Below are 25,358 nucleotides of genomic sequence, written 5' to 3'. Positions count from 1 at the left end.
TGTAGTAATTAACTCGTCTTGATATCCTAGTTCAACTTTATCGTAGTCGCGACGGGCATAATTCGCAATAGCTACTTAATAATGTAAATACTGTTATTAATTTTATAAACACTGTGTTAATTCACTACCTCGTAGATATAGGCGATGCTTTGAATTTATTATATTGTGATAACTGTGCCTTACAAGTGTATTAAATTAATAGCCTATTAAGATTATGTTATGTGTACTTAGATTTAATATAGAAAAATATTATTTAATACATTATTAGAGAGTAAACTATAGATAAATAGCTAGATTAAAATAACTGTTAGGAAAAATAATATAAAAGGTGTACTTGAATGGTTTCATAATAATATTAGGGGTTAAAGTATGAAATTGCCGATATTTTCTTTCTTTCTTTCTTTTTCTTTAAAATTCTTGTGGTTCCTTTAAAAATCGCAAAAATGTTTGTATGGAAAAATATTTTCTTTAATACCTATTATGCATACAAAATTGCAAATTCATAATTTAATACTTAATAATATACTAAGTACAGCAAAATGATTGTGTAAAATTTTATTACAAAATTATGTTTTAGTAAATGTTGTAAATACTGTAAATAGAACGGCTTTTTGCTAATTACGAAAATAAATAAAATATATTTTTAATTTACATGAAATTATGTCGTTTCTCTATAGACCCTTTCCTTTTTATTCAATATCCTATAATATAATTTTAAAAAAACTTGTAAAGGGATTGACCAAAGTCTAGTGTACGGAGATTAGGAGACGTACAAGTAAGGAAAATTCTCGTAATCAATAGAAGTAAGTATTTAGAAAAAACTGGCCCAGTCTTTTCTTCAATTAAACATAAATAATAATAGTTTGGTAAGTAGGTAGGTACTACTTATTTAAGTAGGCATACCTACTTACTTACATAAATTCCTAACGCTCTTTCTCATCACATTCAAATTTTCCCCTTTGGACTTCGAATCCGAAACCCGTACCGTAGGCCATTGTTGAAGTCTGATATTAATCGATATTATGCTTTTCATCTGAAAAGAAAGTAAGTATAGGTCATTGAGCAGCCGATTTATTCTTGAAAGAAAGAAAAAAATTAGAATGCAGGAGGTGCTACATAAAAGGGGGCGCATCTCAAGTTAGGGAATCCCTGGTCTAAGGAAACAAAGAACCCAGTAGATAAAGAAAGTACCTACTCGTAGGTATCTACGTTTAGACTGGATTAAAACACGTCTTCATAGTGTTAAGCCCGTGACTTGATCGGATTTTTTACCTTTAGGTGGGTAGGCTTATTTCGAGTTTGGTTCACCCAAAGTAGGTACCTACCTATGCCCACTGGCTGGCAATGTACCACTGCTGGCTGGACAAAGCTCCGCTCCCCAAGGATATCTACTACAATCGATCTTGCGTTGCCCATCAAAACCATTCATTTACCTAGGTACTTATCCAAATATTTCTTGGTAGATATGAATGATACATAATACCTACTTACTTAACTAAAACCAGGCCTCCGTCACTCGCCTATGCCGGCCGAGATAATTACCTACAGCGCGCGACAACTTCAAGTTGCAAATCAGTCCGGGCCGCCACGCGCCTGTTTGCACACGTGTATCTATACACGCTCGGTCGATCATCGTCGCAATCAAGGTTTATTGTTCCAACAGCACTGTTATTCTTCTTTAATGAAAAATTGTAATATTTAGGAATAATAATTAACTGTAGTGATTTAAATAATAAAAAAAAACTACACTTTTTAAATAATAAATTATTTTGAAATACTTATGACAAAAAACTATAGCAAAAAAATTATTTTAGCTAATAAAAACATTAACTTTACTTCACCGTATCTATTTTCCGACACTACACCTTTTAAAACTGTTTGTTTAATTTCGAATTATCGCAACACTGAAGTTTATTAATAGGTACTTTAGAGATGGTACGATTATACAAACTCCACTAGATTAAAGTTTTCTAATCGTAAATACAATAAATGCTTCTTAAAATTAAGTTTTGTATTTATTTTACTTTGCTCATACAACCCTGACGCTTGAGCGGTGACGTAGATCAATTCTTAACACAAAAAAAATGCGCTCTTGTGAGCGTAGTAGTAAGGTGCGATTTCGAATGCACCATGTGCGTTGGATATTTTGCATTATTATTATTACCGTTAAAATGTCGGCATCTGATCCTACACAAAGGAGTGCAATTTCTGTTGCTACTATTATGTATTCTGTGCTAAAACCTATAAGTAATTCAGTACCTCTCGTAGGAAAAACTTTCGAGTTCGTTTCGTTGCGTATTCAGTGTCATCGAAAAATTTTGTATGAAAAATTAAACAGCGCCCCCTAGGGCGGCTATAATATAGGGGGCGCTGTTTAATTTTTCATACAAAATTTTTCGATGACACTTTGAATACGCAACGAAACGAACTCGAAAGTTTTTCCTACTAGAGGTACAGTAGTTAACTATCTACTTTTCTTTGAAGAAATAGGCAAGGAGGAAAATCTTTTTCATCGTCTCAATGTATTTATTTACTACCATTTTCCGAAAGCGGTTGCAAAATGTTGTTTGTAGCGCCACCTGTTATTTGAGTCATGCACGAGGTAAACCATAAATTTTAGCTTACTTAATTTTTTGATAGATGGCGTTACTCGCAGGTTGGGAGTGGCTAGTGAAATTGTAAAAATTTTCATTAATTTTCTTATTCCAAGAGAAAATGGAAAAATAAATATTTTGTCATAACCAGGAACAGAGAGCATAGTATAATACTGATGTCATCCACCACTACCTTACCTACTAAGTTATAAAAGTTAGATTAAGATTTAAGGTATGTTTAGACAGCCTAATAATCACGTCAATAAAAAACGGTGTATCTCACAATACATGTATTTATTTAAAGCACAACATTGCGAACAATAGAAACTATATCATCCATTACATACAAACATAGTTACAAGACCCTATCCAGCCACTAGGTTTTGAAGTTCGGAACTCAGTTCATTGGCATCAATGCTGCTCAATTTCACATTGTTCGTTGTAACAGGGGCACTAGACTCCCGATTGCAAGCCTTCTTATGAACAAACCAGTGCAATCTCTGGCACTCCCTATCACAGTATTGTACAGATTTGCATTTAGAACATTTTTTTGCTGGCTGCTCCTCACCGCAAGTGCTGCAGTATGGGATCGCATCAACAAACCCACGCTGCCCATTTATAGTACAGTTGATAACGGACAATGCAGGTGGGGCATCTTTACTAGTCAGGGCAGTGACCATTTGATGGAAAGTTGTACATTCTCTAAATGGAAACTCTCTGACACAATCCTTGAGGAAAGTATCCATTAAGTCCAAGGAGTACCCATCTTTGCCTGGTTTCAAAAGTTTCTTAGAAAATATTTCAACAACATCATGTTTCTTCTCATCCTTATCTGAAACAGGTTTCTGCTTGTCTCTTATATTATTGATTTCTCTTACGATATAAGCGAGGTAGTGGTATTTAAAGGCCATAACTTCATTTGTTTCGCTGCCTCTGGACATTTCCTTCTTGCACATCATTTCTAAGACTTTGCTGACTTTGTCAGCGTTTTCCAGTAAGATTGGAGTGCTCTGAAGGTTGAGGGCCAGCCTGACAGGATGGATGTTAACCCCAAGAACGAGCTTGTGAAGAGGTTCTACTAAGAATGGTGGCAGGTAAGGCTCTGTTTGTTGGCCTTGGGGCACAGAAAAGTATGCGATTTCACAGCGAGGAACGTAGTTGTTGATAGTAGCGACGGTGTGGTGGTTACCCACGAATGCTGCCATTTGAGCAGCAGAACGGCCAACGGAGTTGGTGGCTGTAGACTTGGCGCCAGCATCCAGAAGCAACTTGCAAACATCAGAACTCCCAGAAAGTGCCCCAAAGTGTAAGGCTGTATAATTGTACTCGTGTTTTCCGGAATGCACATCTGCTCCCTGAAAATGTCACATTTCATAACATTAAAACAATGTCTTATGAAGGTCAAATAACTTATTTGTTACAGTCGTTATACATACCCTATCAAGTAGTAGTTGCACCATATCCTTGCTCCCCTTATAAGCGGCGTGTTGGAGGGCCGTCATACCATTTTCGTCAAAGAAATCGACTCCACCCTTGTGCTGTGCCAAAATATTTTTGAATTCTGTCAAGTCGCCTTGACCTATTGCATCAAAAATAGTTCTTTCTGCTGGAGGAGTGTCTTCGTTTCGGGCTTCCATATCGATTTTTCTAATTAAATGATTCAATAACGGCAGTAATCCAAACCTGCAAGCACACTCCAATCAAGGACGATTTTTGTCTATCTTGAAGTGTCAATGTGACACTAACTTTTTTAAATGGTTGACAGTACTACTTTTTAAATTTGGTCTTGGACTAACGAGGCTAGAGTAATGTTGCCAGCTTAATCCATTTAAAGAAACTACTATTAACTTTAATAATTTTACAAACAAGCTGTAAATATTATTTTCTAGTTAAGGTAACGTAAACTAGCTAAATCTTTGGAGGTGGTCGTGGGCCGATCGTTGGATTTTCCAATCCACCCGATACAAACGATTTATGCCCAAATATCGCTGGTGTAAGTTGGCCACGTTTCACGATGTGCCTGGGCAGTGGGCATATCAATGATCGGCCGACGATAGAGGATTATCCAAACCGTTTTTCGGTATATTCTGTTGTCTTCAAAATAGTTAAGCTGAATGTGGTTAACGGAGTAGGTGGACTGCTGATTAAACGAGAAAACTTTTCTTCTTCGGTTATTACGCGTAGATAAGAAAAATAAATAGCATTGGTTGCCGTTACCGGAAGTGTACCTCTGCTTCTAAACAGAAAACTCTGTCAAGAGGATCTTTTTATTATTTCCTCTTAACTACTTCATAAGCTTAGGAATAGCAGAGATAATTTTATTCCAGCTTCCCATTTTACTGCTTTTTTCTTTCGCAAATGTTCAGAAATAGTCCTGCCTACCGTTGGATACAAATTTATAACAAGCTGCCTGATAATCTAAAAAATATACCTAAAGAAAAGTTAAAAACATTTTTAATAAGTAAAAGTTTTTATAATATTAAGGATTTCATGGAAGAAAAGCATATTAATATTTCATGTTAAGTTATTATATTGTTCTAGTTATAGTGATTACTTTATTTTAAGTTACTTGCAATTGTATAGTTTATAAATTTTATAAATGAATAAATAAAATAAATAGAACAAGACAAGATTATTCCACATTAAGTTTACTATTTGCCAAGATGTGGATATTTTGCGTACCTACCTACTGAAAGAGCCCAGTGCACCCTAAGGCTTAGCAGAGCGAACAGTCAGGAGTTTGGCCGAACCTTAAGTGCCCACAAGTACCTTCTTTTTGCTAAACAAGTTACCTACCCACTCAAATTTAAAATTCTTACCTATATTTAATTAAAAAAATAACTATTCAAGGGATTTGGGAGGGTAAATAAAAGGCCAATTTACAGTAAGTATAAACGAATTTATTTCTAAACATCAATAGTCATAATGGCTGATATGACTTTTGACTACATAACATAATAACATCTGAATATGCTATAATATCATTGATTCTATAACATCGAAAACCTTTATAGTTACATTCAACTACATTACAATAATATCAGCTAAGAAGAAATGCATAAAATTGATTATCACATAGCTACGACTACTGACTACTTGTCATAATGGTGAAGTTAATAAATACTACGTTACACCATGGTTGCGGCCTCATTATAGTCCTACGATAGAAGCAGAAGAAGAAAGAGATGAATAAACTTTTATTGGCGTGTGTACAGTATCCCAATCACTCTCCCAATAAATAAATCAGTAATTATCACATTAACAATTCATCATTCCGCATTGCCCAGGACGGAGTAATGAATTGTATAAAAATAAACATAACAAAGTAACAATTTAACTGCTTAAAATGAAGCACCAAATATTATATTGATTGTAATCGTAAACCACAACATCAAGATAGAGAAAAATGATTATATTATTGAAAAGTCGAGTAATAAGTAAAGAGATAAATATCATGAATAACGTTCCTTATCTACTAAATGCGGGTATATGAACTTATTGATTAATATATTTTTTTATTATTTATTTACTTACTACAGTGTCTATTATCTACACAGCATTTCATTTTTCGTATAATTACTCCTTAATATTATTCCCTACAAATCATATTATTTGAAAAGGTTCTACATAATCAAGATCTCTATTTATTCTTATGAATAGCTGAATGGATGAATAGTCTGTTAATGAAAATTTAAATGGTGTGGTAAGAAATAACTACTTCGTTTAGGAAACCTTAAAATCAATCGTGAGGTTATATTCTCTACATAAAACAGCCATTGATTTAATAATCATTTTCAATACAGTTACTTATAATAGATTACATGCATTTATGCTTAGTTTATAAACCTATACTTACTTAGGTGCTTAAACTATTAATGCCACAATACACGTTTTTGATATAATTTACAGTTTGATTAATCATTTACTTCTACAATAATCGTGAAGAAATTAATCTAATATGGACGAGACAAAAATAAAATAAAACGCTAATAAAGTAAGACATTTTAAAAACATGGTGTACAAAAAATGACATCGGGTTCCTGTGCAATTAATACTGTCTTTGTTCCAGCTTCAACCGTAATGCTTGGATATCTACACTATATTTAAAACTAATACTAGATACTTCGACGGTTTTCTGAATTATATTCATGAAGTTTACACATATTAATATGTCTATTCAACGAGAGGCTTAGATTTTTAAATGTATGTATATTTATTTCGTATATTTAGTAGTTAATAACTATAGGTAAACTCAGAAAGGTTTTATTTTATCCACTCTAAAAAGTTTCCAATTTAATCTAAGCTACATGTTCTACACTTCTACTTATTTACAAAAATGATGAATATATTTTAAATGTTTTAGAGAAATGTTTATTATGATGAATTACTTCCTAACACTACCCAATTATTATGTGTATGTTTTAAAACTAATTTATTTAGACAATAAATACGAATATATCAATAACTATGTATGTAGCAATCTTGTACACCTACACCCATCCAAATACAATATCATTACAAAAGCTACCTCTCTTAAATTTTCGCCTATCATGTCCAGTCTATGCCAAGGAAAATTACAGCGAACAATAAACAAGTGAAGTCAATATAAAGCTTGTAAAATATAAATAAATCTACGTCTTCGCCTTGGAAGACGATGTTTTAACCAATATCATTAAAAATCTTAGGAGTGGTGTTGATTTAAGAAAGCATGTTCACTATCACTTTGATAACCTACTCAACGTAATCATAATAGCAAGGGATCTAGGCTGGTGCTTTGGCCTATCTGTGCCTAATTCTTAGAAACTTGCTTTTGGCGCTCTTTCAACGTCTGTCCTTTTCAGTGGGGCTGCATAGGCAACCCACAGTTCATCTATGTCATAGATTTGCCAATAAAAAATAAGGTTGACCATTATACAAAGCGCAAAGTGAACAGCCTTAGACGTAGTAGACGTCGAAGGAGAGTTGTGCTCAGACGAGCTGGGGGGCGCTAGCTAAGGGAGGGGGCGCAGCGGGGGCTGGCGTGGTGGGGTCAGTGGGGGTCGTGGGGGTGTGAACAGCTGACGCCAGGCGGACTCCTCCACTCTCAGAAACCACGACGCCGTTGTGAGCTGCGCTTGCTTCGGTGTCAGCGTATGGCGTTGTCAGGATGCGAAGACGCTAGTTAACGAAAGGCATATTACTAGTACTTTATTTTCAAAGAAAAACCTTTCTTTAGTTACTGGCAACATTGTCTTTTTTTAAATTACTGGTACCATAGAGTTTCTTACCTCAAAGAAGGTTCCTTTAGTCGTGATCAGTTTGTAGATGGCCACCGTCGGAATGCACATAACGCTCGACCCAGCTATAGCCCACCCAAGAGCGTTAGCCCAGGCCGGGTAGATGTAGCCCTCGTATTGCAAAGGTTCGTAGTCCAGTAAGCCGTACACGGTGATGAAAAGGAGGAAGGCTGGGGCTACAAAGCGCCAGCACACGCGCCAGTACAAGCCGGGCCTAAAGCCGATCATGTCGCGGATGTCTTCGCAGAATCTTTCAGTTCCTGAAATGATTACTTTACTTAATGGATCTTTACTTTCAAATCGCTATACGAAAACTAACAAAAAGAAACGTAAACTTCATTGATTATACCAATGTTTCCACCACACTACTTATGTACCTACTCATTAGCCTCTTTTCTAATCTTACCATAAATCCAAGACACAGCAATCGCCTCGAAGAACACAGCCACCAGAATGGAATACCCTGCGGCATATCGGTCCAGCAGTTGAAAGAAGTAGAAGCCGCCATTGGTGCAGGACGCCAGCCCAACGAAAAAGTATAAAGTGAATAAGCAAGCCACGAAGATCTCGCGGTGCCGACCGATCGGAGGAAACTCGTCGCTCAAGGCTGTAATTATTGCCTCGGAACCGCCAAACTGGAAAGAAATATGTAATTAAACTAATATGCTATGCTACCACGACAGATGTAGAGTCTATGCCTTGTTATACTTTCTTTACTTGTTAAACATTAAGTTGTAAAAACTGGTCGTGTACTGTTTTGGCGACGATGACCTCTTAGGGTAAATGTAGCAGGAATTTAAGGCGCTGGATGCATGCCGCTACCAGGCGATGTGAAAATCATCGGGAAAGGCCTATGTTCAGCAGTGGGCGTCCTGTGCCTGATATGATGATGATGATTGTTTTATCAAGATTCTACTTACCGAGCTATCCAATCCCAAAGTCAGCAGCATCATAAAGAAGATCAAAGCCCAGAACGTAGAGCCGGGCATCGTAGCAATAGCTGCAGGGTACACCACGAAGACCAGGCCTGGTCCTTCGGTGGCCACGTCTTGAACATCCCGCCCTGTGGCGTGGGCCATGTAGCCCAGAACGCTGAATATTACGAAGCCGGCGATGAAGGAAGTGGCCGAGTTGATCACGCTGGTGAGGATAGCATCTCTGCAAAGCAAAGTGTATGTAGATTTCGGTTGTTACGAACTTTTGGAAGATATACAAAGTCTAAAGAAGAGTGAAAGGTGTGTTCCAATTTCTAATTACGGAAAATACATACTTTCTTAAGTATGTGCTTTGTATTTAAGAAAAAATAGGAAGGAGTCTTACTTGTAAACGTTATTGTGGTACTTGTTGTAAGAAGCATAGGCTAAAAGCACGCCGAAACCAGGACCCAGAGAAAAAAATACTTGAGTTGCAGCATCCACCCACACCTTACAATAAAAAGAGAAATCATTAGCTAGAGTTTACAACACTTTTTCCATGAACACGCGATTGATTGAATATCTTACTTGCGGTTGAGTAATAGCCTCGAAGTTAGGGCTAAGATAGTATTGAATGCCGGTAGCAGAACCAGGGAGTGTGATTCCGCGAACTAGTAGAATCAGCAACACCGCGTAAGGAAAAAGAGCAGTGAACCAAACAACCTGCAATATTAAGTCTTGTTAGAAAGAAGTAGGTATGTAAGTATGTACGTATCATGTAGTTTTCCAACCAACTTAAACTTCTACAACAGTTAATTGATTCTGAGTCGATCTCATAAAGAAAAGAAACCCAGCACAAAACTTTCACGCTGAGGACACGTACATCACAAAACGAATCTAGAACTCTACATACTTTTCCTGAAGTACTGATGCCTTTCCAGAGTGAGAAGTAGCAAATGATGTAGACTGCCAGCAAACACAGTGCCATGTCCCACTTGATAGAACCCAGGTCATGGAGGCCCTCGCTGCCATGAAGCTCCAGGATCGCTCGACTGTTGATAATGTTAATCAGTTGAAATATGATAACGAATTTAAAAAACTGACCAGTTATGATGTTATGAGGTGTTAGAATAGTATCAAAAGTAAGCAACAAACCTGTGGAAAAATAGATGAAAAACTTACTTGAAGTATTCAGAAGCCGCAGAAGTGAAGGGAGTGGTTGCTGGTGGTAGAAATGAAGCAGATGAGCCATTCTGACGGAGCCGTGACCTGTTCGCCGCCGCCGCTTCGTAGATTGCTTCAAACTTAAAAGATGAAAACATATTGAATGAAACCATATTGTCTGTTACACTCCTTTCGACTCAACCAATTTACCACACTCACAATGAGTTGTGAATATGGTAAATTGGGGGTAAAGCTATTCACAAAGTCTTACGGCGACATTCAGTGAGTCTGGATCAATGAAACAATCATTTTTTTGTAAAGTAACATCTATTGCCGGTAGGACAGATGCCACAATGTTTAGCTGGCCGTCGTCTACCGCTCAGCTCGCGCTGCTATAATTTTATTTTATTTTATTCAAATTAAAACCATGGACAATCTTACCGGCCTGCAAGCGGGGGTGTTCCACTCATTGTCGCAGTTGGTCCAGGGCAGCATGGTGGTGAACGACGCGAAGAAGAACCGCAGCGCCCACGCGATGATCACGTTGTAGTAGAAGTCCACGTAGAACGCTATCAGGACCACTGCGTACCCGATACCTGTTCAGGAATTGCGTGTGTGAAGTAAAGTGATTTGTGTAGTAGGCCAGTCAACATTCATATAGTTATAACATCTCAAACACGCATGCCTAATTACAATTTTATAGTCATATCAAAACAACTGAAGTAACTCAATTTGGATTTTGTACACAAGTAATAGAATTCCGGTTCTCCAGATCAAAATCCAGTTACTAGGAGAAAAGTAATATTACTATACTCGTACTCGTAAATGGTGTCATCCGCTGTAAAATCAAAGTAAACTGTAATAATAATATGTTACAAAATCCTACCTAACTTATATTTCGCGAAAGCAAAGTTTATTTATATCAACTAGTTTTTAACTACGCACATTTAGTCGACGCAAGTCTCAGTCAAATTATGCAGGATCATCTAAAGAGTTAAAGCAGTTGCACAATCCTTATTCGTCAATTTTAAAATACCATTTTTTCCAAAAAAGTTCTACCTATTAACCGTCACAAATCACAACAAAAAAGAATAAAAATCCGTCGAGCGGTCAACACGGAACCACTCGGCCAAACACCCGTTCTTTCCACTCCATTACCAGTTTTATTCGCACTCAAAAATCATATCGGAGTGGCGGCTTTCCCCGGGACGTGACAATCGCTCGAAATGAAATCACGAGCATAAGCTGCCTCGCAAATCTCGGCCTTCGGGCGAGCACTTAGGGCGAATGGTGTCAATTATGGCGCTAAGTGCAAGGGCGCGGGGAGACGTTTAAAGTTCTTAAGCTAGATCAATGTGCAATCCTTTGCGCCTTATTGGAATCTTTTGTAGTACGAATTGGAATATTTATTGTTTTTAGCAACAGGTTGAGTGTAAATTAAAAAAAAAACATAATAATCATGTTTACTCCAAAATTGAGCCTGCAGACTAACGAAGACTTGAATAGGTACGAGTACATTAGAAAGATAAAGAAAAATAAAATTAACTAGTGTAGGTAAGTAGGTACCTACATCATTACTTTCATTTAAGCTTCAGAAAATCTGAAGAATGTGTGCTTTGATTTGACTACTTAGTCAAAGAATATGCAACAATTTAACAAACTTTTGCGATGACACGATCATTTTGCATTACCAAAATTAGAGACGAGAGACAGAGACTGAAAATTATCTCATAAATTAGGACCTTTGAAAAATTTTCTCAACTTTTCACACATCAATGAAAACCAATTGTACTCATATCAAACAGTAAAATAAACGAGCAGTTTCACAAGTTTCACGCTAAGCCGTACCATAAAGCTTATGCCGAGAGCACTCGTGAGGACGATAGCGCTAAGTGCAGGCAATAACTCAAGATCCGACTTCAGTTCCGATGACATTTTAGTGTTCTGTGCTACGTGATCTCAATCTAGACGGGATTATTAGGGTTTCAGTGTACTATGACCGTTTGATTCAGTATTTGCCTATATTTTAACCTCTTTAACAAAGGGTGCGGGATTTGAAGTAGGTTTTATCGAACGTTTATTTGATTTGACCCTATTTCTACAAGTATGTCCCATTGTATAGTTTTGATGGATACGACGTACCGACCTAGGTTAAGACTTTTCCATGCGATGATGAGGATTTTTCTCAATTTTACATTTTATAATCATCAGAGACAGCTCTGTTTTTGGAAACTCAATGCATCTATCACCTTTTTCTTATTTCTGATTCTTACACATTTACATGTTAAAATCTTATACGTATTTAAATTATCTATCTATACTATCGTGATCATGATGACATGTATCAACACTACATACCTTTAAACAGCGGCACCAGCCGCCCCCAGCAGGTGATGGCGCCCTTGCGGTGGTACTGGCCCAGCGCCAGCTCCATGTAGAATAGTGGGATCCCGCCCACCACCAGCATGATGCAGTATGGGACGAGGAACGCGCCTGCACAGAGAAGAAAATAATCAGGCATTCGAACAAAACGTATTAAAACATCCATGTAAGATTAGGACCTAGAGCGTTTGTGTAAGGCCCAGAACAGACGGTGAAACGCAACTGCAACGAAACTGCAACTGCTAGTTACTTTTGAGTTGCATCTAAGTTTCTGCCATAGCGTCCGTTGAGAGACCACACAGGACGCGACCAGTTTGAAACTTTCAGTTTCAGTTTCATTCATAAGAATCATCAGAAAGTTGCAGTTTCGTTGCAGTTGCGTTTCACCGTCTGTTCTGGGCCTAACGTAACACGAACTATAGTAACACAATTTATCCTATTCTGTGTTCTTTTTGTTGATTTTCTTTACATGCGAGGTCAAGATGCAAGGCAAATCGTAAATGAAGGTATGGAGTTGATTCATTAAGATCGAGCTTTACTTTCTATCTTTCAAAAACCTAAGAGGATATGAAAATACAAATTCACAGATTTTTATTTATACGAGTAACACAGCAAAGTAGGTAGTGGATAGATCAAAAGTTTGTACTTTTCAAAGTTTTCCCTTGATGTTCATTTGATTTTCCGAAGAAAGTTTGATAAGTACCGACCTAAGTAGGAATAGATAGTATGGTAAATATATTCAATTTGATTTATAAGGGTTCGACTATGTCTTTCACTAGAACATTTCGTCCTGCGTGTACATTTTAAAGCCTTATTGTTTCAAGAAAGAACGTAATAATCCTCTTTACAGAACAAAAATTTCTCGCTCGATTTACCCCGAGAGGGCAATTTAAGATCATATCTGTGCAATAATTTAGTATCGGTCCGGGGCGCGGGAGTCGACGCAAATTGTCACGTAATTGCCTTTCAGACGCGATTACTTGCTCTAGAACTCGGGACTATTCTTCACTGCGTCATTGGGGGTGATTATTGTGAAAAACTTTTTAGGGACTTTACGTGCGTGAAGCTTTGATGTTGGAGTCTTGTTAAGTTTGGAGATGTGGTGTGGCCTTACAATATCAAGAAAGAGAAAGAGAAGAAAAGTGCCACTTATAGAATTATTAAGTATGTAAAAGAAATGAAATCGTTTTCTGTTATAATATTTCTATTATAAACTATTAAAGTACCTCAAATGAAATTGGGTAAATAAAGAGGCATCAAGACTTTTTTTTTTTTAAATCCTAGCTTTTGCTCGCGACTTGCCCCTCGTCATTTTCAGTTTGTCACATAGTATGTATTTACCTAAAAACAATATTACTCTAATATTGTAAAGTTTCATCACAATCTACAGTAGTTTCTGCGTGAGAGAGTAACAAACATCCGTACAAACTTTCCTGTTTCAAATATTAATAGGATACGATTTCAACAAATTGTCAGATAGCAATGTCTGCCACAGACGATAAGAATTTCCGTTGTCTACGTGTACGAGATTACCATCGTAATCATCAAACTGTTGTTGTATCGTTACGAAATTGTGATGGAATCCGTGAGACAAATTAAGCGGCCGCTCGACAATTGTTAAACAAGCCACTTCCTATAATTTTGTCCTAATCTTGTTTCATTAACTCTGTAAGTCATAGGACTTACAAATCTTGGAGTGTTGTCGACCTTACACAGGATCTCAACGATTAGCGTAGGTACTCAACACTTGTGTTAAGAAAGAGCTTGGCTATTTATTCATCTGAATTATGGTTGATTGTAGGTTCATGAGTTGTTTTATTTAACTTTTTCCCTACATTATTTATTTATTTATTATTATCAATCATCTTACAAGCTAACAGAATTGAATCCATCATGATAGTTATTGACTTTGAGCTTTTCTCACAACTTTCTAAAGCTCTCTTCTTTCTCTGTACCTACAACTAGGCCCAGTTTTTTGATTCATAGTTAAAATAACTAATTGTTAAATTTTTCTACTAATGGTTAAATATTAACAAATTGTAAACAAGTAGTTAAAAAATGTACTAAAAGTCAAGCTAACCATTGTTCGAAAAACACATTTTTCCGATATTTAACCACTTGTCATTGAACATCTGTCAAATATAACTATTGGTTATTTTAACTATGCATCAAAAAACTAAACATTGATTTAGTTGTAAGTTGTAAAGATGACCCACACTGAATTGTCCCACCAAACTCAATGACAGGGGGGCGCTACCATCGTTCAACTAAATGGTTTCCAACAAGGCAAAAATCGGAACCAGCGATCCGGTATTGACGGTGGCGCCCCACTGTCAATGTCATAGATAGGACAGTTCAGTATTTTGGAACTACACTCGACATCAAATAAATCGCACCTCCCGCGACAAGCATTTTCAAACGTATGCTTCCCCACTTCCCACCAATATTGGCACCATTTGAAAGCCTAGTTCTAACCTTCATTTCATTAAAGGAAAGGTTTTTTACCCCAAAAATGTATCTTTAGAAGGATCCAGAGTCACTTCTTAAAAAAATAGGTAGTTACGCTAGAGCCAACTTTTATGGCTATAAAACTGTTAAGTTGGGATTAATCGCTATCCATCTGTTAAAGAGGACACGTGAGATCATTATTTGGTTTTATAACCATAAAAATTGGTCTAATTGATCCCATAGGTGGGCCCAAAGTGAGGTATTTTTTCAAGTCACATTTATGGTATATGTTAATCATTTATTAAGAAATTAAATGTGTTTTTCTTTAAGGATATTTATTGGGCTTTCAAATAACACCAATATTGTTGGGGCACCATGATTGTGTCAGAAGAAAATCGTTAAAGTTCGCGTCGCGGAAGGTGCGGTTTATTTGATGTTAAGTATATAAGTATGATTTCGCAAAAAAATTATAGTTTGCTAAAAATAAAATATAATCTCAGAATAACCAGATTTTTAAATCTTAAAAATCAATCAACAATAAACTCGCCAGTGTAGACAGCCCTTTAGCCCAAGACACAGTCACCCGATATTGCGCGTCTTAGGGTGAGCCGGGGAGAGCCCGGATTACTTTACCCGGATGCAACAGGTCGAATAAAGGGGAAATGGGGCCGCTAAGTTCCTTCGAACTGTCTTACTTAAGTCGGGGTAATGACGCGTCTTGAGATGAGTGATGCGTTCCGATGCGGTGTGGAGTTTTGCTCTTTAAGTTTCATCTCTGCGATGAAAGTTCAATGTAGAAGAAGATATGTCTTACTATACTACTCGTATAGTGTAACCCCTATGTTCTCGATTTATTTATCGAACCTATCGTGGTAAGTTCTAACAATGCGTGTTAAACACAAAAATGCACTTACCTAAATCCTTTTTCAGCAGTGGATAGTGGTAGTCTGTTCTTTCGCGACGCTACTTCTGACCACTAATTATTGTTTATATTTTCTGTTATGACTGAATTATTTATTTAAGTTGCTAAATAATTCCTACGACTGTTGAGTTTGACATGCCGTGGCCTGTACAAAGTAGCAAATTATTAATTTAGAATATAAATGAACTCTGTAGTAGAATCACAAATACTGAAATAAAACACTTTCGCACACAATTTGTTCAGAATATTTTTCATTATACTACTTCGAATAATTTCGACAAATTCGTACTATTGATTAACTTTTTTGTTCCCCTGATGAAAAGAAAATAGGTAATTAATTTCCCCAACATTACTAGAATTGCTTTTTCAAATCGGCTTACTAAGTCGATATAAAATTTAAATTCCTATAGTGACCGTTCGAGACGACGGTAATCGAATCAGAACGCGATACGGAGTAGTTCCCGAGGGAGGACGGGGATGATTGGGTATTATGAGATTTCCACTGTCGGGCATTAAATCAGAGAGATATTTATCGGTGCCATTGTTTTATACGGCGGAAATGAATTTAATAAGGGCTCAGTTGTATTGCTGTATTTTGATTTATCTGTCCTCTATTCTATCATTGATTTCGTAAAGCAACAGCAATTCGTGTAGGCGACAATTTCATATTGAAAGATCAATAAAACATTAAATTTCGTAGTATAGAATAGCTACGACTACGAGCCTACGCGTCGTAGTTAGGCCAACCGCGGGCTTCGCTACGATGCGTACTACGCATATTTGCTACGGATTGTCTATGCTACGAAACTACGAATCCATATTTTTAGCCACTATTTATTTAATATAATATACATTAACCCTCTTATTATTAAAAAGTTACACCTAGGATGAACTAAAATGTAATTTTCTTACTTAAGCCAGAGTTCAACTAGGGTGTAACTTTTATTAATAAGGCCCTAAAAGTTGAATGCGTGTGATTTCACGGCTATGGCTGAACTGATTTTGATAATTGTGGGTATATGGTATAGTAATAGATGTCATCTAGGATATGGATATTTGCTAAGTACTTTTATCATTAAAAGAAATCCTAAATTCTACCTTGAAAGAGATGTCTGTAGAACCAATAATTTCTTAATTCTCTTATCAGGGATTTGTAAAAAAGTATGTTGTTAATTATTAATAAAGCGACTAATAGTAGGTACATGAATAATATTCCAAAGCTTCAATTCATCTGTGCAGCGCTTAAGCCCAACTTAAGTGACCGCAAAGGGCCATCCGTCACGTGCATGACGGCGGGCGTGATGAAGTGCCGCAATCAATTAGTGCAGAAATCACAATTAAAGCCGTGTGGACCGCGGCTAATGGTTTAGGAGTTATTATGGTGTTAAGAATTATAACATATGACCTTTTTCTAAATTAAGTCTATTCGAATTACGTGTGAGATGATATTTTCTGTATTATTTTTCTGGGAAAGAGGAGTTCGGACTGACAGTGCTAGAGCTTTGTGTATTGAAAACCTCAACATTAAATAAGTTAGCAGTATAATGTATTTACTATTTTAAAAGTACAGTTAAAATGAGATAATATTAACTAAAAAAAATCTATTGATGTAAAATGATTATTTAAATAATATGCGTGGCCGTGGACTTTACTTGTCTAGTTCGCACTTATTACATAATGTTTTATGTATAGCCTGACCAGGAACATAAAAACCCTGGCATAGAGGCGCGTCAATTGCATTTGATAGTGCAACACTGAATACAGTCGTACCTGTGTTAAATTAATAGGCTAACTTTATGTATCAGGATTCAGGATTACGGGCTAATTTGATATTTTCATAAATTAACGAAAAAATATTATTATAGGTAACCTGATTTAAATAAATTAAATGAAACCATCAATCGAGCTAGTAGAATTTATTTTATTATTCATCAATAATCAAATTCAGAACTTGAATATTCAACTGCAATGTCTGCTCATGAACGCTTCAAACTCGGTACTTCTTTCCCAATCCCATAAAATTCAACACTTAGAAAGTGACAAAAATTTTTAAAATAGGTAGTTGAAACAAACCACAGCTAATTTTCATAGTGGACTGTACTATACGATAAACATGTCAGTCAATTTGACAACCTTTGTCGGAAACATTATTCAATGAAAATATTGTCCAAACCCTTAGTATTTCTCTTCGACAAATACTTTAACACATTGTGAACCACTTTTCTTTCACGACTATAAAAATATTTTAGCAATTTAATTCATAAAACCAATTGCGCACATTTAAAATAAACTTTGTTTACACTTTGACAGCAATAGACTGACATGCAAGGTGACATGTCAATGAAGTTTTCAGTGGGTCTAGACAAAGTGCAAATTATAATCGCAAACCAGTCGAAAAGTGGTCGAAAAGCCCCTTTTTTGTATGGAGATTTGACGGATTCGATTTTCGATTCGATCAAAAAGTGCGTTTTGTCTAGGGGGGCAGTTACTGTTACCATTAAAAGAAATTAGTACCATTAGTTTTCCGCAACATGGCGAGGGTTTTTATGTTCCTGCCCCCCTAGACAAAACGCACTTTTTTATTGGATCGAAAATCGAATCCGTCAAAACTCCATACAAAAAAGGGGCTTTTCGACCACTTTTCGACTGGTTTGCGATTATAATGTGCACTTTGTCTAGACCCACTGGTCAGGCTATAAGTATTTGCTCTATCTAATTGAAAAAGAGGCTGACAAAGGTGACTTCTCAGCACCAGCCCATAATGTTGTAGGACACGTTGTAGCCCCAAAGTAGGACGTAGGTAAGATGGGGCAAGCTATATTTGGGAAATGTAATAAGCGCCCTGTAGAAGGCCTAAATACTGATCAAAGGCTTGGACTTTGATGAAACTACACTAACCAATTCTTTGACGCCTAACAACATTAGGTCACTTCAAAGACATGCCGTTGCATCCTCCCTTTGCCGGCGTCTCATAAAGCTCCACTAAATAAATTTCTGTCTCCAATCTAGACCAGTCAAGATCACCTTTCAACGGCTGGAGAATTGGCGCTTAATTCGATCAGCGGCAGACGTGGCCCGATCGCTCGGATGACCCCCCTCCATTAGCTTATTACCCTCCCCCATTATTGCGTTACTAATTTTCCTGCACATCGAGGAGCTAACTAAGTTTCTGTTCTCGTAAAGGGCGCGTTTTGATTGTCAATTACGGCCGTTGGACGGCAAAGGGTGTCGCGGCGCAAAGCAAAGACCAGGATGCAATTAGTTGCGGGCGAAACTTCGTGTTTCTCTTACGCGAGTTTTGCTTGCGATCGGTTGTGGGATACTGTGTCGTCGATAACGTTACGGTAGTAATAAAGTTACTTAGGAAAATGTATTTGGAATAAATATTGATGCGGGAAAATTATACATTTAGTGCCCTAGAAAGGGCCTGAGTACGGAATAAAAGCTTCGATTTTGACATTTTACACCCTTCAGACCATAAAGCATGAAATATTTTATCCGAGCTTTATGTACTAAACCTTGACTGACTCAGAACTTTTTTTACAAAATGTTGTTAGCTTTAACACAGAGTAAATATATTCTTTGGCTTGACACAAACCAGGCCCGGCCGACTTTGTAGGCAGCGCCGTGGACTTTATTAGGTGGGCTGCTAAGTGTGTTCCCCGATCCAAAAAAAAATCTTATAAGGATTTTCTCAAACGACAACACTTAAGTCATTTGTCAGTTTGTCGGTGATTAATTTGTCACAAGTTTCAAAATATAAAAACGGCTATTCAAAGATTTTCGTGTTAATCTTTATCTATTGTGATAATAATGTTTTATCATCCTGTTGGAGATATTGTCCAGTGTGATTGTGAGATACAGACTCAGTAGTGCTCTAGTAGGTATTTAAGTTTGGAGACAGTGACTTTTTATCTAGTGTTTTAGTTTAAGTCACGAGACATCATATTTAATAAAGAGAATAATGTGTTTCTAATTGTTTTGAGTATCATTTTCTTCATCTTATTGACGGGCTTAGTTACCTCTGAAAAGTTTTTGCATTAATTAAAAATAATGGTAGAACATAAAATCAATGACATAATATTATGTCATTGATTTTATGTCATGATAATAAGTTAGTACCAAAGTCACTCACTAGATGGCGTTAAGAAAAGTCCAGTTTTTTTTTAGGGAGTCGCCGTTCTTCTGTCTGTCAATATTTTGAGCTATCCGTTTATTTTTTGGATTTATTTATTATTTTGTTACAACAGTTTTATTTTAATAAAACATCATGTCCGATAGTGAAAGTAGTGAGGAGGAGGTGGTGGAAGAAATCCTCGCTCCGCCGGAGGAGATAAGTTCAGGGGAAGATCCACCTATGAGCGAGTGGTCCTCCCTCATCATAGAGCTCCCGGAAGAAAACAAGAAGAGGGCACTCATGGCGGACGGACTATACTCGCCGGGGAGCGGCGAACTGTGCACCAAATACGTAGCCATGTCAGACAGCGACATCGCTATACATCCATATTACAACTATCCAGCTGTCCTAGACCCTGGCATAATGGATGCTCTAACGATTCCCGAAAAACCTGTCATATATGGAGACGACGGTCAAGACCTGTACTTGGCGCTGTGCAAAGATATGAACACTTGTCCAGTGGGAATGTTTCACAGAGGTTTGCTTACAAACGAGATTAACCTGAGCTTTTATGGAGTCTATCCTAATGGAGTACGTCCAATGGCGATGGCATTACAATATAATAAAACAGTTCGTCGCTTCGATCTTACTGACAACTTTCTCAACGATGACTCATGCTACCATCTGGCGCAAATGCTAACAGTTAATAGTACTATTAAAGAATTGATACTGTCAGGATGCCGGATCGGAGCTTCAGGGATACTACGTTTGGGAAGCACATTATCAGTCAATAGAAGCCTAGTGACGCTGAATTTAGCAGGGAACTGTTTGGGCGAGGATGGTGGAGTTTATTTTGCGAAACAAATTGGAGATGGTGCTGGAGTTCCTCGCGTGTCATTGAGTAAAAATGAACTTGGCAGAATGACTGCGTTTGCACTCGCAGAGGCGTTGGAATATCGAAATAAACTGACACATCTAGATTTGTCTTGGAACAATTTCTTTCACGCCCCGTCGGTAGTGAAAATGCTCGATCAACTGTCTTATAGCAAAGTATTACAAGAATTGAATTTAGCGTGGAATTCCATGGAAGGAGAGCGTGTTGCTGGTATGCTCAAAGAAATTTTTCTCATCCCCGCTTTAAAAGTGCTAAACATAAGCCACAACCGATTTCAAGGTGAAGCATTAGCGTTGCTTTTAGGAAACCTAATAAAAGCGAAGAAATTGGTAACCCTCGACATGTCCTTCAACCCTTTCAGCACCGACGACGCTTATCATGCGTTAGAGAAGATGCTAAAACCTCGTGTAAAGTTAGATAACTTGTATCTCGATGGCATCACTGTCGAAAAAAAGTTTCTAACACTACTCGAGAGAGTGCTGAAGATGAAGTCACGTAAAAACTTTACTATAAAACATGGCAGAGTCCTCCACAACTGGACCGTCCAGGGCCCAGACCCGAGGAAGTTAATAATGGAGAGAATGGATTACCTCGGGAAGAGAGACAGGAAGCGTCGCATGGATGTAGCCTTATTCTTTTTGAGGATAGCGAAGGAATATCCCAAACCGATTCCAATTAAAGCGCTGATAGACGTGAAAGACTATGAAAATGTGCCGTTGGATGATGATTTGATAAATGAGTTGGGGGCAATCTTCCCGGGTCCTAAAACAGCAAAGTACAAGACTATAAACATACAGACGGTCTGTGAGTACATAAACCGAATATGGCCGGACAGGAAGCTGCCCCCCACTCCGCCACCGGAGCCCGAGCCAGAACCAGAGCCTCCACCACCACCGCCTCCACCAAAAGGAAAAGGAAAGGGGAAGAAATGATGTTTACGTTTTAATACATTAATTTATTTCTTAGACATATTTTTCGTATTTTGTATCGATATATTTTTAATTATTTTAAGTTTATTTAATTTGTTTGATAAAATTATAATTTTGTTTAGTATACTTACTAATACATTTTACCAGTTATTTATAATAAATTTTAATTTCTATGAGTGTTTTGTGGTATACTTTTCTCATACTCGTAGCTTACTAACTTCTTGTGAATTCACTGTGTAGTTCGCTTTAATCATTGCTCAATTCTATTTAACTTACAATCCATAAAATATGATTGTTTATTTATTAATCTCCAAGACAAGTGTTATCTGGGTAGTCGGGAACAGATCAAACAATCTCATTACGCGTGTTTCCGGCGGTCCCGGGCAGGCCGCCCAGTGGCCGCGAAAGCCTCATTTCCGGCGCACACGCCTAGCAATTTTACATGTCACTTGCATTTGCTTGTCTAAAGTTGTGATATGACGAATCCTTATTATTTTATTGAAGTTACAAAATAGTTATTAAAAATAAATAGTGGAGGAGGACAGAAATCCGTAAGAAGATAAAATATTTTCAATATTCTGTACTAAAATTAAATCTTTCCCATAGTTACAAAGTGACCTGGACCAGAGTAGACTCTTTAGGAAAAACCCAAACGACTTAAGATGATAGTTTCTGAAGCACACAAAAGATTGAAGAAATTGTCAGATCGACATTCGAAAGAATAGCACCAGTATTCACAAACGATGCTTGCTTGTGGTTGTGACGCAGCAAATCGAATACAGCGTTGAATAGAGCTCTTTGATTGGTTCGTGTGTGACCCTGTGCGTCCACGAGCACTGTGAGACCTCATAGTAATGTTTGTTTGTGAATACGGGCGTCAGCGTTTTTGGACAGTTGTTTCAGTAGGTAGATAGGTAGGTTCTTTATTCTTAACAAATTAAAGTTCCGTTTAATTCGTAGAAATAGAATTTGTGCTGGTTCTTAAACTTACTTCTCTAACATTGTTATCCATTCCCAGAGAATGCAGTAACGATCAGAAGCTGCATAGCGCCCGCTCAATTACATCGCACGTAAGCGCGCCCTTGAGGCTCAAGGCGACTGTTAGGGGCGATTACGAGCGCCTCGAGAGCCCTACGGCACCCTTGGGCGCGCGCCTTGAATGTGGATAGGTGAAAGGTGAATGCGGCTTGATGCAGGTGGGTTAATTGGTTCGGGCTTTGTTTGGATTCTATCGAGTTTTATGCAATTTCAAAGTTTGTGATTGATTGGTTGGTCTTTTCAGTCAAAGATCGTGCTTTGGACTGTTTCAGTTTTTAATAAAATTCTGAAAGATTCAATTCTTTGACTTCAGTGAATGCTCTTTTACCTACCATTTAATAATATTGTTTTCCGCACGCCATAGATCTATTTGATGAAAAACTATATTTATAAGCATTAGCTACTTTATGATTTGCTCTGGAAAACATGGTGGATAGATTATAACTCTTCTCATAAATCTGGATCGGTTTTTAGTTATAATAAGTTAGTGTTTAGATAATCTTTTAACAGAAAAGGTTGTCTATCACATCTGATGAGATTAAGGCCTAGAACAGACGGTGAAACGCAACTGCAACTGCTAGTTATTTTTGAGTTGCATCTAAGTTTCTGCCATAGCGTCCGTTGAGAGACCACACATGACGCGACCAGTATAAAACTTTCAGTTTCAGTTTCATTCATCAGAATCATCACAAAGTTGCAGTGTTGTTGCAGTTGCGTTTCATCTTCTGTTCTGGGCCTTAGTGACCAAAATTAAACATGATTTAACGATTGCATCGCGTTACCGTCGAAAAACGGTGAAAAGATTAAAAATCTTTTATTTTACTACGGTTAGTTATTATATCTGTATGTAAGTAGGTTTTTTTAAATCTAAACAAAAATGTATTTTTATAGCAAGTGCTGGAAGTTTCTCGCTAATGTCTACGAGCAAACTTGTAGTCTCCATACTGTATAGACGTTTATGCACACGTTTTGTACCGCGGACTGAAAGGAGCCGCACGGCGCACGGCGGAGCACAATTAGCGCTGCAAGAGGCACTTAGGGCCACTCACGCCGCGGTCGCGACACCCGCACCTAGGCAGCTATGCACTAGTGACATATTGTTAACGCAGTTATAACACCTTACTACTTGCAATACTCATATTATAATCTGACTACCTATAAGAAAGCTGTAAATCAAGAGTGTTAAATCTAAAATCTAAAATTTTTCGGTTACGCTATGGTTACAGTCTGAAAGAAAAGTTTTTGTGAGAGAAAAATGCATAATACGTCAGTTAGCTGATATTATCTTCTACTTTTCTACGTCCCTGGGTAGAATCTAAATAATTTACACTGAAAAACTGAAAGCTGAAAAGCTTAATTTAATGCATATTGGGTAAGAGTAGCCTATATCATATCTTCCTTGACTTGGCATAAAGTCTTTTTGTAGAACTTGTTGGATTAGTAAAATAGAAAGTCTAATTTTTTAGTCGTCAGACCACAGCATTACCCCAATTTGGTCAATAACTATAAAATCAGATTTTAGCGCCGTCGCGACCACTATCATCATAACAGCCAAAATTTTGATGCCTTTACCGACTAACATCTGCATCTAAAAGGTAGAAGGCAAACTTAAATTGCTGCTTCTCTGCATCCGTAACACAGACTTGACCTTTGCTGCCTTTGCTCATCTAAATAAGGATGTAAATTACAAACTAAACTCACCCCCTCCATTCTTGTAGCAGAGGTAGGGGAAGCGCCACACGTTGGCCAGGTCGACGGCGAAGCCGATGACCGACAGCAGGAAGTCCACCTTCTTGCCCCATGTCTCGCGCTCGCCGACAGCCGGCGTCGGCGTCTTCAGTGCCATTCTACTGACGACCGACTGGTGGCCGCCACACCCTGGGTAAAGAGTCAGTATTAATAGTTGGAAGTAGGTAAATAATTTCACGAAAGACTGTGTTTGGCGAAGACGTGACAAAAATTCCTCGATGTTTTTCATGTATGTTCCCAAGTCAGAACTTAGTGTCATATCTTACTATTCCCACCTCTCGTTCCCACCGCTGCAACCTGTATCCAGTCCTGAATCTGTCAATAGGCCGTATAGGCCGCGGCCTAGGGGCGGCAGATTTCAGATGACGCTTACTCGATTTCAGAAGATAAAAGTTAAATAAAGATCCAACCCCACCCTAGCCTACGGGCGGCAAAACTGTAAATCCGCCACTGTGTATAGCCAAGATCTAGGTACAGCTTAACCGCCAATAAACATCCAACCAGTGAAGGTCAAGTTTGTCTTGGGGAAAGTTAAACTGGCATTGGACCTGCCATATCTTGTGAAAAATCCCCAGGCTTTTCGTAAAGATGGTCAACGCTTCGAACTCTTAAAATACATAGGTAGGTATGTCACCTACTCAAAGAACGTATTTTGCTGTGGCTCAGATTTATCTTCGATTTTTTTAGTAGGTAGTGGTAGTAGGTACTACAGCTACGTGTAATCAAAAAGAATCTTATGCCCGCATAATATCCACTAAATAGTCTTAAAACGTTTAATATTTCAAAAGAGCCAAAAATTAAAAATAAAAGTAAACTAAGTACTTTGTTACGTAAAATTACATAACACTTCAAGACATCAACAAATCATAAACATTTCTCAGTTCCACATAACCAATTCATAACCGGAGCGACCCAGTGCCCACGTCACAA

At 37.6% G+C, this 25,358-nt stretch overlaps 3 protein-coding genes across 3 annotated transcripts; 1 reads left to right on the top strand and 2 right to left on the bottom strand.

Moving 5' to 3' along the window:
- Window positions 1–2,869: 2,869 nt before the first annotated feature.
- LOC135072290 (ankyrin repeat and MYND domain-containing protein 2) lies at window positions 2,870–4,335 on the bottom strand. The gene is made up of 2 exons (XM_063966231.1): window positions 4,031–4,335; window positions 2,870–3,949 (listed from the first exon to the last, which is right to left on the bottom strand). The coding sequence occupies exons 1-2, from the start codon at window positions 4,229–4,231 to the stop codon at window positions 2,960–2,962; spliced, it is 1,191 nt and encodes a 396-aa protein (XP_063822301.1). The 5' UTR covers window positions 4,232–4,335; the 3' UTR covers window positions 2,870–2,959.
- Window positions 4,336–5,472: 1,137 nt separating this feature from the next.
- Window positions 5,473–24,525, bottom strand: LOC135071995 (sodium-dependent dopamine transporter). The gene is made up of 11 exons (XM_063965913.1): window positions 24,381–24,525; window positions 12,307–12,441; window positions 10,390–10,544; window positions 9,967–10,088; window positions 9,698–9,836; window positions 9,373–9,507; window positions 9,191–9,294; window positions 8,791–9,028; window positions 8,277–8,505; window positions 7,862–8,130; window positions 5,473–7,751 (listed from the first exon to the last, which is right to left on the bottom strand). Exons 1-11 carry the CDS (start codon window positions 24,523–24,525, stop codon window positions 7,563–7,565), a joined length of 1,860 nt encoding a protein of 619 aa, XP_063821983.1. The 3' UTR covers window positions 5,473–7,562.
- On the top strand, window positions 19,900–21,780 carry LOC135071996 (protein NLRC3-like). Its single transcript, XM_063965914.1, has one exon. It carries the CDS (start codon window positions 19,971–19,973, stop codon window positions 21,642–21,644), a length of 1,674 nt encoding a protein of 557 aa, XP_063821984.1. The 5' UTR covers window positions 19,900–19,970; the 3' UTR covers window positions 21,645–21,780.
- Window positions 24,526–25,358: the final 833 nt, after the last annotated feature.

The sequence above is a fragment of the Ostrinia nubilalis genome, chromosome 5, assembly GCF_963855985.1.
Source record: "Ostrinia nubilalis chromosome 5, ilOstNubi1.1, whole genome shotgun sequence".
NCBI classification, from domain to species: domain Eukaryota; kingdom Metazoa; phylum Arthropoda; class Insecta; order Lepidoptera; family Crambidae; genus Ostrinia; species Ostrinia nubilalis.
This window is presented reverse-complemented; position numbering and strand designations above follow the sequence as displayed.

Bases quoted from the DNA above. Each gene is read 5' to 3' on its own strand.
- LOC135072290 (XM_063966231.1), bottom strand. From the start codon at position 4,231: ATGGAAGCCCGAAACGAAGACACTCCTCCAGCAGAAAGAACTATTTTT. The intron at 3,950-4,030 runs GTATGTATAACG...TGACATTTTCAG, and splicing joins TGCAACTACTACTTGATAGG to GGAGCAGATGTGCATTCCGG.
- LOC135071996 (XM_063965914.1), top strand. From the start codon at position 19,971: ATGTCCGATAGTGAAAGTAGTGAGGAGGAGGTGGTGGAAGAAATCCTC.
- LOC135071995 (XM_063965913.1), bottom strand. From the start codon at position 24,525: ATGGCACTGAAGACGCCGACGCCGGCTGTCGGCGAGCGCGAGACATGG. The intron at 10,545-12,306 runs GTATGTAGTGTT...ATTCCTGAACAG, and splicing joins GCTGGTGCCGCTGTTTAAAG to GTATCGGGTACGCAGTGGTC. The intron at 9,029-9,190 runs GTAAGACTCCTT...TTTGCTTTGCAG, and splicing joins TACCACAATAACGTTTACAA to AGATGCTATCCTCACCAGCG.